The sequence below is a fragment of the Equus przewalskii genome, chromosome 4 (genome assembly GCF_037783145.1).
Source record: "Equus przewalskii isolate Varuska chromosome 4, EquPr2, whole genome shotgun sequence".
NCBI lineage: Eukaryota > Metazoa > Chordata > Mammalia > Perissodactyla > Equidae > Equus > Equus przewalskii.
In genome coordinates, this window is record NC_091834.1 from 48,088,631 (window position 1) to 48,101,133 (window position 12,503).

The 12,503-nt window shown below is 37.6% G+C and overlaps 1 protein-coding gene across 6 annotated transcripts in view; it reads right to left on the reverse strand.

The window, feature by feature from the left end:
* AGMO (alkylglycerol monooxygenase) overlaps window positions 1-12,503 on the reverse strand; it is a 339,471-nt gene that overhangs the window by 158,353 nt on the left and 168,615 nt on the right. For all 6 annotated transcript variants that reach the window (XR_011539063.1, XR_011539062.1, XR_011539064.1 and 3 more), the window contains exon 11: window positions 3,549-3,631. Coding sequence is in view for 3 of the 6 variants with exons in the window: in XM_070615814.1 (XP_070471915.1) it covers window positions 3,549-3,631 (83 nt within the window). In the remaining 3 variants the exon portion in view is untranslated. The remainder of the gene's footprint in view (window positions 1-3,548; window positions 3,632-12,503) is intronic.

Here is a 12,503-nt window from a genome sequence, read left to right on the forward strand (position 1 = left end):
TTCCATGACTTCAAGTTTGTTTTCTGGAGAGTTGTCATTTTCTTTTTGTGCCACCGTGTTACTATAGTCCTTAATGGTCCTCAATGAGTTGTTCCTCTGCTGGCGCACTTGTGGTAACAAACACCTTTCTTATTTGGGTAAGGCTTTGGTTGCTTTGCTTCTCAGCTGCTTCCGCTTGTATTTGAGGATCTTTACTTTCCACCCTCCACTGCCTCTGCCAGAAGCATCATCAGTGCCCTCCTTGTGCTGCTTGTGCCGCTGAGGTTGCTGGTGCCTTGCTGCTCATGATGATGCCACTGTATTTGTTGGTGTCACCACCAGATTCACTAGGCTGCGAGCACCTCTACTATTTCCAGTGTTGCCTGCATTGTGTGTCCCCCAACTGTAGTGGGGGAGGGGGAGAGTGGGATGGGAGTTGGGGTTATGCGCGCTTCTGGCATGTCCAAAGTTTGTTGAGTCTGCAGGTATTGCTGCTACAGGTAGGAAGGATAAGTTTTAGGGCCTCTGCAACTGGGGCAACCAGGTTCATGGGTTCCACTGTTGCTGTCACCTGGCTCTCCGTGGGCTCTGGTGCTGCTGCCACCTGCAGCACCTGTGCTGCTGCTCCTGGGTTATCTGGTGGTGTTGGAAATGCCACTGCCAGGGGCACTGAGTTCATGAGTGTCGTTACCACTGTCAGGTGTGCTGAGGTTGTGAGCAATACTAACTCTGCTTGAGGGGTAGGGGTAGGGTTGCAAGTGCCACTGGGGCTCCCAAAGGCTCTGGTTACCAGTGGCTGTGTGGTTCCTGGAACCTCAGGTCATGGACACCACCACTCTTGCCAGGGACTTGGGGTCTTGTATTCAGCCCTCACTGCTAGCAGGCCAGTGTTGGGGTGCTGCCACCTGAGCTGGTTCATGGGCACTTTGCAACTCCTGAAGTCTTAGGTTGTGAGTGCCACCCACCACTGCTGGGTGAGGGGGAGGAGATGAGCCACGAGTGCTACCACAGCTCATGCAGCCTCTGGTCTTTGGCATAGGTGTCATTCCTGGAATCTTACTTTGTGGCACCACCTGCCACTGCTGGGCATGTCAGGGTCTTGGATATGGTCCCCTCTGATAGAAGGGCCCATGTTGGAGACAGTGCCACTGGAGGTAGGGGAGGGGCTGAGTCCTGGCCACTGCTGCATTTTCTGAAGCCTCATGTTGCAAGCATCATCTGCCACTGTTGGGGGAGAGGGCGAGGCTGAGCCATGAGTCCTGCTGTAGTTCCTGCAGTCTCTGATCTCCTGTGCTAGTACACTCAGGTCAAGGGTGCTGCCACTACTGCTAAGGGTATCGGGGTCTTGGATGCAGCTTCTGCTGCTGAAAGGGCTGATGTCAGAGGCACCACTGCCAGGAAAGGGGGAGGGAGCTAGGTCACAGGTATCTTCAGGGTTCTTGGAGCCCCTGGTAGTGGGTTGCAATGATCTCTGGCACCACCGAGAGCATGGGCTGCCTGGATTCCTGGGGCCTCCATTCATGGGCACTACCCTAGTTCCAGGGCCTCTGGTCACAGGCATGGCCCACAGATCCTGGAACCTCCGGTGTCAAGAGCTGCCACCACTACTTCCCTGGTTCCACTGCTTCCAGGAGGTCCAGTCCACTCACCTGCCGCTGTATAGATGTATAGATCTCTCAGTTTCTGGTGTGCTGTGCAGCGAGTCGTTTGTTGGTCTAGGGTTATCCTACTGGTTGTAACTTAGAGGGGAGACAAAGGGAACAACTCTGCCATGATACTGATATTGTGATTTCACTGTGATTTCTTGAATAAGGCCAGAGGCAGTTTAGACTTTCATATGATTATATAAAATAAGAATAAATTAATGTATCATAGGATATATCATGGAAAAATTGATATTTTGCTTATTTGACCTGTTTGTCTGTATCCATGGAGACAAAATATCTTCATTAAAAAATGAAACTAGGGGCCGGCCTGGTGGCATAGCAGTTAAGTTCCCATGCTCCCTTTTGGTGGCCAGGGGTTTGGTTCGGATCCTGGGTGCAGACCTACACACCGCTCATCAAGCCATGCTGTGGTGTCATCCCACAAAGAAGAGCTAGAATGACTTACAACTAGGACATAGAACTATGTGCTGGGGCTTTGGGGAGGAAAAAAATAAAAAAGAAGATTGGGAACAGATGTTAGCTCAGGGCCAATCTTCCTCACCACCCCTCTCCCGACAAATAAAATGAAACTACACTATTGCTATTGGCTGATTGCTAATTCTATTACGTGTATGCAACAAATAGAATTGTGATCTTTAAAAAATGATCCTGATTCTTTGGATCTGGATAATTATTTCAGATGGCTGTAACCCATTTTTCCATTTTCTCTTTTTATGGCTCAGTATGTACTTTATTTCTAGTAAAGAAAAGTAGGGATAGAGAGCTACACAAACTCAATGATAAAATAAGCACAATTTTTAAAGCATTGAAGGAAATAAGTTTAAAATTCTACTTGTTCACATATGACTAAGCAAAGCGTGCTAGCTGCATCATTCTTTACCAAATGTTTACAGGGAATGCAGACTATAAACAGTTCTGTTAACCAGTAAGTTCATTTGGACCCGGATCTTGAAGAAACTCCAGAACCTCTCACTATTCCAGAACATCCATTAACATTCCTTAGGAAGGTGACATAACATTCGATATAAATTAAATGTATGCTTATTGTACATATAAAATTTCCTGAAAGTAATGGTTATTGGTTACCTACTTGAACAACAATTACGCTACAACAAAGATAAGATTTCAAGAATGACTGAGCTTTTTGCAGTTTTTCACAAAGCTACAATACATGTAAAGTCTATAATAGAATTCTGGAGCCACATTGCTTAGGTTTGTGTTCTGTAGAATCTCTTACTGACCGTCCGCCTGACTTTCTTAATCTGCAAAATGAGTTTTATAGTAATTTTTATCTCAGAGCATTGTTATAAAGATTAATAACATATTCCATAGCACATATTAAGTACAAAAATATTCATATTAGTATCACTATTAAAGATTGATAAATACTAAGCAATAACCAATGGATATTTTTGTATGTTCTTTCTGCCATAAAAGCAATTTAAAATTACTCAAGTGAATGTGTTTTCTGGCCAGGGTAGTATTTAAAACAGGATTCTTTAAATAATATGCTGTGTGAGGGTAAAGGACATAAACTTTAAATATACATACATTCTGGCATAGATTATGAACTATTCAATGGCAAAGGAAAAATACTCAAATATGTTTTATATTTTATTACGTATGCAGAATTACGATCTATGTTTTGCCAAATCAATCATTATATTTTATAGGTTTTCTTTAATATACTTGAAAACTTAAATTTCATTTAAAAGCTTAGATTTAAAATGCACCCTTGGTTTAGAACCAGATAAACTGCTGCTCTGTTTTGTTTAAAATGGAGGTGCAAAATTTTAGTTTCCACTTTATTTTTTTAATAAAAGATATTTGGTGAATATCAATGTTTCACATAAAAAAACTGCATTATAAAGTTACATAAAATGAAAGAATTTCACTTCTTGCCTTTGATCCAGAAGTAGTCCAATGGAGGTCAAGGTCAGGAGAATGAAGCAAACCCTCAGAAGGAGAGTGACCTGTGATAGTGCCTGTCAAACACAGAGACCAATGTATCCTGTAGGAGACTTATCAGAAGAAACATTAGAATTTAAAGCTGACAATTAAAACGGCCCCCAATTTTATTTATATTACATCATTTGTTACTGACTTTTTTCGAAAAGGTTGAATATGCAGTGGACACTTTGGTTTTCCTAATGTCATTTAGTTAGTTTGTTGGACACTTGGAGAATGAATTAGACAATTCCACAATCATATTTTGCTTATGTGTCCTTTATAAAAATTCTCCTTTAAAGTTTTGACTTTCATAATTCTTCGGAAAACCTGTGCCCCAAGTATGGAGAAATGACTTACATTTTTATGAATAAATATCACATCCAATAGCTATTTTTAACATCACCAATTCTTTGTGGTTTCAAACCCAAAGCTGTCTTTAATACAGAAAATATTAAAGGAGAATGTGTTTATGAGTGTGAACACATATATGGAAGAGATTGCACACACACACACTCACACTCATATTTGATGAAACTTGTATCTTCATAGGTATATGTTAAAATTATCTTTTGGATTTTTGTAACAAAAACACCATATTTTTCTGTCATAATTATAAATTAGTTATGCATTGTGTTTACATGTCGAAATTTAATAATAATGTGTTTTGAGCATCTACTATTTTTTAGCTTCTATGCCATGTGTTTCATTCACTTTAATTCTTTTTTATAGTCCCAACAACCTTGCAGAGCAGGTATCATTAAATCTGATTCATATATGAAAAAGCAAACAAACTGGGAATCAGAGAATTAAGTAACTTTTCCATCATCACACAAAAATAAATGATGCCTCTGGAATTCAAAATAGACCTTCCTGACCCCAAAGAGTGACAATGGCAGACTGCGTATGAGCCAAAAGCTTAAAGAGGGCAGGGGAAGAGATCTAAGTTGAGACTACATAGCTAATGTTTAGGCCAGACGAATACTGCTTTAGGTTGAAAGTGGATAGTAAAAGCAAAGAGTTGAATACACAACCCCTGAATGATTTCCCTACTCACTGATAGTGTTTACATTTCACCTTTATGAGAAGACCAGAGGTGTGATACAAGAGGTTGGCTAAAATAGTGATCTAAATCTTATGCAAACAGTCTCCTTCTCTTCTTTCTTCTTTCTGAAATAACTAGAGGTAATTTCAACTCATTATAAACTAGTATACACATCAAACAAATTGCAACTATCTAAAGTTATAAACCATAAGCGAAACCCCCAGTTGCAATTGTGCTCACATCCAGTCCCCCAGCTCCATACTATCTTATAAATTGGCCCTGTCTCTCACGGCCAACTTCTAACACCTCTCTATTCACTATCCACATGCTTAAGATGGCACCTGGAATTGCCAAGAGATTTTAAACACTCCAAAGCAATAGTTTAGTAAGAGAGTATTGCTGAATGGTCAAAAATCTGAATAAAAATGTTTAGAAATATGGGGACAGTGTTAGGGGTCAGATATGGGATGGGGAGCATAGTGGACACCAGAATGTTTTAGTGGAGAGCAGTAGAGCGGTATTTGGATATGTGGAATATAGTGGTGCCTGCTTTCAGACAGTGAAGCAAAAAAATCAGAAAAATATTTTCTTGGTGGTAGAAGTAACTAGGTATGCTTGAGTAGATTAATATTTGCTTAAGAGAAACACTTTATCTTTAAAGAAAAATGTTTCTTTCATCATTCTTGCTTCATTTTGAGTTTTTAGGGAAAAATTCATATGGAAGGGAGAGATGATTTGTGCCCAAAAACTATAGCATGATTTTAAGTGTTCTATAAGTATTAGGGTTTGGAATTATGTGACCCTCTCAGCCATGTAACCATGGGCAAATTATTAAGCATTTCCAGGGCTCTGTTATGTGTTTGGTATGTTTGAAATAAAATACGAGTTTGGCAAGGACTGTAATAACATATTTAGACGAGTGCTTGGCACAAAGTAAAAAGTCAATTAGTGGTCATGATGAATATGATTGTTATTATGTTCAGACTATACTAATTTTCTAAATGGCACTTGGGCTAATTTTAATTAATTACAATAAGACAAAGAAGCACAAATAAAAGATCCATTAGTTCTTCCAAATATCACAGGAAATGCAGAGATAGGACAAAATATACCTTTTATTTTGGTTAGGGAATTTACAATCCCTGGACCAAAAAAGGAACTCTTTCTGCAAATTGCTTCCTGGCTACTGGAGTCAGAGTGAAAACCAACTTAATACAGCTATCCAGCTGCCTAGTCAGTGCCTCTACTCGGCTAATAGGCATCTGAAACTTAGCATGACTAAAACCCTGTATTTAATTTCCTCCTCCATACCACGCATTCTCCAGTTTTCTTCAGCTTAGAATGGCACCCCCAGTTTTTCAACTGCTCAAGCCAAAAGACCTGTGACTCATCCTTGACTCTTGCACTGTTTACTTCTAATACATCAGAGGTAAATGTCAGCATTATATTTGAAATATATCCAGAATAAAGGTATGTGTTACCAACGGCACCACTAATACCCTCTTGCATCCCGACATGGTCTCTACCACAATTGACATACCCTCTTAAACGGTCTCTCCACTTCTAAAACTGTGTGTCCACCTATCATGGCCTGCCACCCCTAGTATGCAGATGAAAGTCTGGCTACTTTTAAAACATAAGTCATATCACTCTTCCATTCTAAATCCTCCAGGAGCTTCAAATCTCACCTAGAATAAAGCTCAAAGTCCTTACTCTGGCCTATATATAGCATACACCCATTATCATGCTGTCCTCTAGTAACCTCTCTGTCTTTCACTCTTAAGCCATGTCAGAAATTTTGCTCTTCATTGAACATAACAAGTATCCTTCCCACTCAAGTCTGTTTCACCTACTGTTCCTTCTACTTGGAATGACTTCCCCCACTGATCCTTCTGGTTCATTCCTTCATTTCGTTCAGGTAACTATTCAAATGCACATCCTTGTCTGTCATATATAAAATAGTACTTCTCCACAACTCTCTATAACCTTATTTTGCTGTATTGAGCTCCATACAGCTTATCACTTCCACACACTTATACATGTGTTTGCGTGTGCATTCTCCAGCTGTTTGTTGCCTGTCTCTTGCCACTAGAATCTAAGTTCCATGAGAGGTTTTATTTCTTTATTCACTGTTACATCCCAAGTGCCTAGAACATTGTCTGACACATAGTCAGTACTTAATATATGTTTGTTGAATGACTGGCCATATGAATGAATATTTTACATTTGTGTTTTAATATTCATACCTTTAATATTAATAATTTAAATTAAATGATTAATTGGATTAAGCAATAATTTCATATTATAACATTAAATGTTTAATATAACATCAATATTTTAATTCCTAAAAATTAAAAATAAATTCTATTAAATTATTCAATACTTTAATATTTAGTAATTTATTATTAATAACTATATTAATATATTGTGTTTCAAAATGTTAAATAGGTAAAATATTAAATCCTTTAATATTCATATATTTAATTCCTTAAAGATCAGAATTGTCCTAAAAGTGTTTGAGTTTAAAGGAAGCTAAGATTACTGTAAGAAGGAATTAAATATAGAACACATACGCTTCCTTTAGAAAGTCCATTTTTCTATAGAATGTCTAATTTCTCCATACAGTATTCTTTAATAGGCTAATTAGGGCATATAATCAATTGATAAACTCTAATTTCTACACATTCATTCCTTGAAAATTTGTTGAGTGTGTGCTAGGCACTATGATAACTGTGAGTTTAAGAGAGGGAGCAAGAAAGACAAGATCCTTGCCCCAGAAATCACACTAGTTTACTCCCTGCTGAGATGACCATAGGCCAGCCACACTAGAGCCCAAAGGGAGAAAAATATAGAATTGATAGGCTTTGACCAGTATAAACCGTTAGTCTCCTGTGTTTTAAATGATATGTGAAATGACAGAAACATTGTCAGTTTTTCATAACAAGTAAGATTTTACTTTTTGTTGGGTTTACTCCCGTTTCATGCCATGCACTACTAGTATATCTTTCATGTAAAATATTGCTATCTTAAAGTGCTGAAATGGAATTAGTCTAAATTAACCAGTGAATGCATTATAAGTCTTTGTCAAAAAAAGATACATGAGGAAGGTCATAGCTGTAAAAGCTTTGTTAAGCAAGGTATTTTTTTCCCTCCTTTAAAATTATCTTTCAAATCCCAAGCAGTTGGTAACCCTTATTTCCATAGGTTTTCCAGTGCAAGAATCACTGTCCAGATTCATATGTCTGAAGAGCTCTACCTCGCTGAAGCTTTCTTTAAGTAACAGATGGGAAAAAAATACTCTGGAAGCAACATTAACTACAGAGGAGCTCTAGAATTACATGTTTGATGCAATTTTGCTTAAACAATCAATGACCTTGTGGGAGTCTTCCTGTGCTCACAGAGAAAAAGAAGAAAGCCTTTTTCTTTCGGACTGGGCATATCACCTTCTTATTATTCCATGGAAAAGCCCCAGTGGTCAACACAACTACCTTTCATATTTCCTTACCCAACAAATCTCACAAAGGGAAATATCAGCCCCATCTACTATGTTCTAAAATAATTAGTATGCTTCTACATAAAAATTCTTTTTAACTTTATGTATTGTTAAAGATGATTTGATATTTTGCACAATTTTATTCTAAGGACTTAGAAATGAAAATGTCTGGATTTTGTTATTATAACAACATGGTGCATTTTTAGGAGTTTCTCTAAAATGTGTCTGAGAAGAGCTACTAAAGTGATTATTTCGCTTCAAAAATGCTCATCTTCCCAAACATCTTTAAAATGAAGTCGAAATTGCCTGATACGTAAACCTTTGTAAGTTCTGACGGGCAGGCAGCAGACTGGGTTTGCTGGCACACATGTTGGGCTGCCTCATCACCTGTATGACTCTGAGGGCTTCACTTTCCAGATGCCTTGAGCTGCTGGGTTTGTCATGCTGAAAATTAAGGCTAGAAGATGTTTCCCAGCATCACAACACAGACACAGGAACAGAACCTCAGGTGACACCTAGCGCAATTTGTAATTCTATGTGGATCTCAAGACTGTATCTTGAAATAAGATCTTGCTCTTTAAAAAATTTGTCAATATTGATTATATTCGTTTTTTGCAAATTTCCAGAACTCCCTAGGTGGTCACTATTAAAGTGTGCAAAAAGGAATATGATTAGAATGAACATTTTCTAGAATTTCAAACAAGAAGTAAACAAAATAAATATGTCAAAGATGAAAATATATTGGCTAAGAACTATAATAAACATATAGGTCAGAAACATTGAATTGCTGTGGAATTAGTGCATTTCTACAAAAATTTGTATGAAACAAAAGCAAAAAAACTGCATTTAAAAAACTGTAAACACAAGAATAGTTGTGCTAAAGTTACATTTTAAGCTGTGATTCTGCTCATTAAAAAAATGAATGTGCAGGGACCGCCAGGTGGTGCAGCGGTTAAGTTCGCACGTTCCGCTTCCGTGGCCGGGGGTTCGCCGGTTCGGATCCCGGGTGCAGACTCCGCACCACTTGTCAAGCCATGCTGTGGTAGGCATCCCACATAGAAAGCAGAGGAAGATGGGCACGGATGTCAGCTCAGGGCTAATCTTCCTCAAAAAAAACAAAAAAAAAGAATGTGCACCTGACAAGATAGAGAAGCAAGAACTGGTTTATGCTCCCACTTGAAAAAAGAAACACCAAAAACCAACAATATGTCTGAAACATTTGTTTTCAAGACACTGGACATAAGGCAGCAAAGGTCAGTGATTCCAGGAAAATGGGATATAAGTGACATGACTCTACTATTGTCCAAGCTTATTATCCTGAGAGAGTTTCTAGACCACAGCACAGAGAGAACCCAGGGGAGGCCTGGTGAACTCCCTGAGTTGAGGAGATAAAGCTGGAATTTTGGAGAAACCAAGGAGGTTATTGTTTGGATGACAGATACCAATGAGGAGGCAGTTACATAGACAGAACTCTAGAAACCTGCAGAGGGTGCCCTCCGAGTCTAGTACATCAGGTCACGCACGTGGGGAAAGTATTGGAGGCCAGACAAGGATCACAGCTTGCAATGCTAGCACTCACACAGGGCTGCCATAGTGCATATTCCCACCAGCCAGACTGCACAACCTCATGAACCACTGGGTATCTGGTAGAGAACACCAAAGGGTCTTGCCTCAGTACTGGGTAATAATTAGCCCAAGACTGAGCAACCTCAGCATGAAAGGTCCTACACCAGGTGCTGGAAGGTACTCATGTTGCCGTAGTTTCTTTCTTGGATGTTCAGTAGAACTATTTCAAGATTCAATGAAGCCACTCTGAATTATCAGTATTTGCCTCAAGATCTCACTGACATCAGTATACCAACTTTCTCTATACTTTTGACACAAAAATTTTGTCTTTTTCACTAATAAACAAGTAAAAATGTAAGCTATATAGCTTTCAGTTATTTCCCAAAATACAAAATAAAAAGAAGAGATGTTAAAAGTCACAGAGAGACAAACGTCCTTTTCCTGAAGATTACTTTTAATAAGGAAATATGACTCCCAAGAACTGGGAATTCAGACTTTGAGTTTCCAAAGCTGAATTAAAATGGCTAAATTGACATGTTTTTCATAAATCAAAGTGAGATCTTAATTCAAATTACAGTTTATAGCTGATTATGATTATTATATGATATATTTTAAGGGAGCAGCCTGATAGTGACCAAATTTGGTGACAATACTAAGAGTATGAAGATATATTTAATTTCACAGTTAATATTTCATTATTTGATGTAAATGACACTTTAAATGGATAATTTCCCACTTTATTATACTGCAATATAGTGGCCAAAAATTATATTTTTCATTGGAACTCGCAATAATCAATTTTATAAGTTCCTGAAGTCTATGCTTATCAGACAGGTAGCTTTTGTTAAGATCCTTTCTTTACCACACATTTATTACATTCATTTCATGGCTTTAAGGTATAATTGCTGCCCATTTTGACTCACATTTCTTTTTTTCGTATTACTTCACTTACCACCTAAATATTATAGGAAATTAAATTAAATCCCAATGGGCTGCAGTGGAAGAAAACAGTACACACTGTATATTGACTTGAGAGGTTTCACCTAGGACCTAGGCTAGATCTAATTTGTGCGAGTGATGCTGTCTGTTATGAGAGCACAGCTAAATATATTGATTTCTTTTCCCCAATATTAAAGCATGTCAACATGAAAGCATTAGTTACAATATTGTATCGCCCATAATGTTTTACTAAGTATAGCATCTAAGGGAATTTAAAACTATAAAAATCTGTTTCCGAATTTGTATTGGAAATTCTCAGATGTCTCATTTACTTGAAATATACCATCAAATAGTCTGTGTTAAAACAAATCTGCAGTAACTTTATTACACATTCTATTATATGACTGTTAAATATGCAAACTGCTTTGAATGTGTCTATTATTTAAAAGGATAGCATTGCTTTTTACTTTAAAAGCAAGTTTTACTCTGGAAGCACGCTAGCGTGTCCATATTTTCATTTCAAATGCGTATTCATGATATCACCCCATGAAGCGGACCCTGGCAGCTGAGGAATTGATTTCCCAAGCATTACTAAACCAAGATCAACATAAAAGTCTGTGGGTCATATCACTAAACTAAACATTATCTATTTAAATGTATGCATTGCAAGTTTCAGTAAAAAAGGAATGTGCCTTTTATACCTTTGTGGTGGCCATCAAATTGCTTTTTTGACTCCTAAAGTTATTTCTACAGAATTGCACACATAAAACAAGTAAGTATTTATCTACTTTTGGTATATGTATAAACAGAAAAGGCTGTGGGACCACAGCAGGGTTGCCAATTACAAGTCAGCCACAACTTTTCTATGTGATTATTGGCTACAGTGAATCTGGAAAAAAAATATTGCCGTTGGATTTTAATGTCTTCATATGCTTTTAAACATCCCTGAGGCTAGAACAGCACTATAGAATTTTGCAAATAAGCAACCTTTTTTCTTAGTTGCACAGCATGTTTTTAGCAAAGAAAACTGTGGGTGGTAAACAAGTCAACACACCTTTCAAAATTAATTTACGTCAGGAGTGAAGCTGTCTCCACTTCTAATTTTAGTTTGGGAAGGATTTCAACACTTGATACTTCTCTTTGTCAATATATTTCCATGAGTTGCTCATATAGTTGAATTCCTCATATAGTTTTTTATGACAGTAGAAAAATCTTGTGAAAACTGTCACATAAGTTATATCTTTTAATATACACACACTGTGCCCGGCTACATTTTTACCCAGGAAGTACTCACACAGGCCTAGACATTCAAATCTCTTGGTGAATTTAATGTTAAGGGCCTCTATTTCAAAATCAAAATGGGTAAATTTACATTTTTGCTTCTAGGAATTAATATAATTTACTTTTGGATTTAATTTAGTACAGCTAAGAAAATTCAATAACGCAAAGTGTACTCAACGTTGATCAGTATATTAAAAGATATTCAGATGCAGATGATCTAGCTTTTCTTCTGGTCTCATTTAACTATCTAAACTCTATTAATGCATGCATATTTTAGTCATAATTTAGGTGAACAAATTAAGACAAAGTAGTTTAACAAAGTTATCAGTGATGGGTTAATTATGTCATACTTGAAGAGATCATTAGGAGGGCCTTAGGTTAAGCAATTAATAAGCCTAACCATGATGGTAGTTTGATGTCTACATATGCACTGTTAAGAGTGACGTGGTTCATGCTGCTTTTAAGAAAGCTTTGCTCCTGAAATAAATTCCTGGGTACAGATTTTGTCTCTTTTGAAGCTAAAGGAAAATGAACCTAGTACAATGTGGAACAATGTGGTTCATTAGTTGCAGCACATACATGAGAG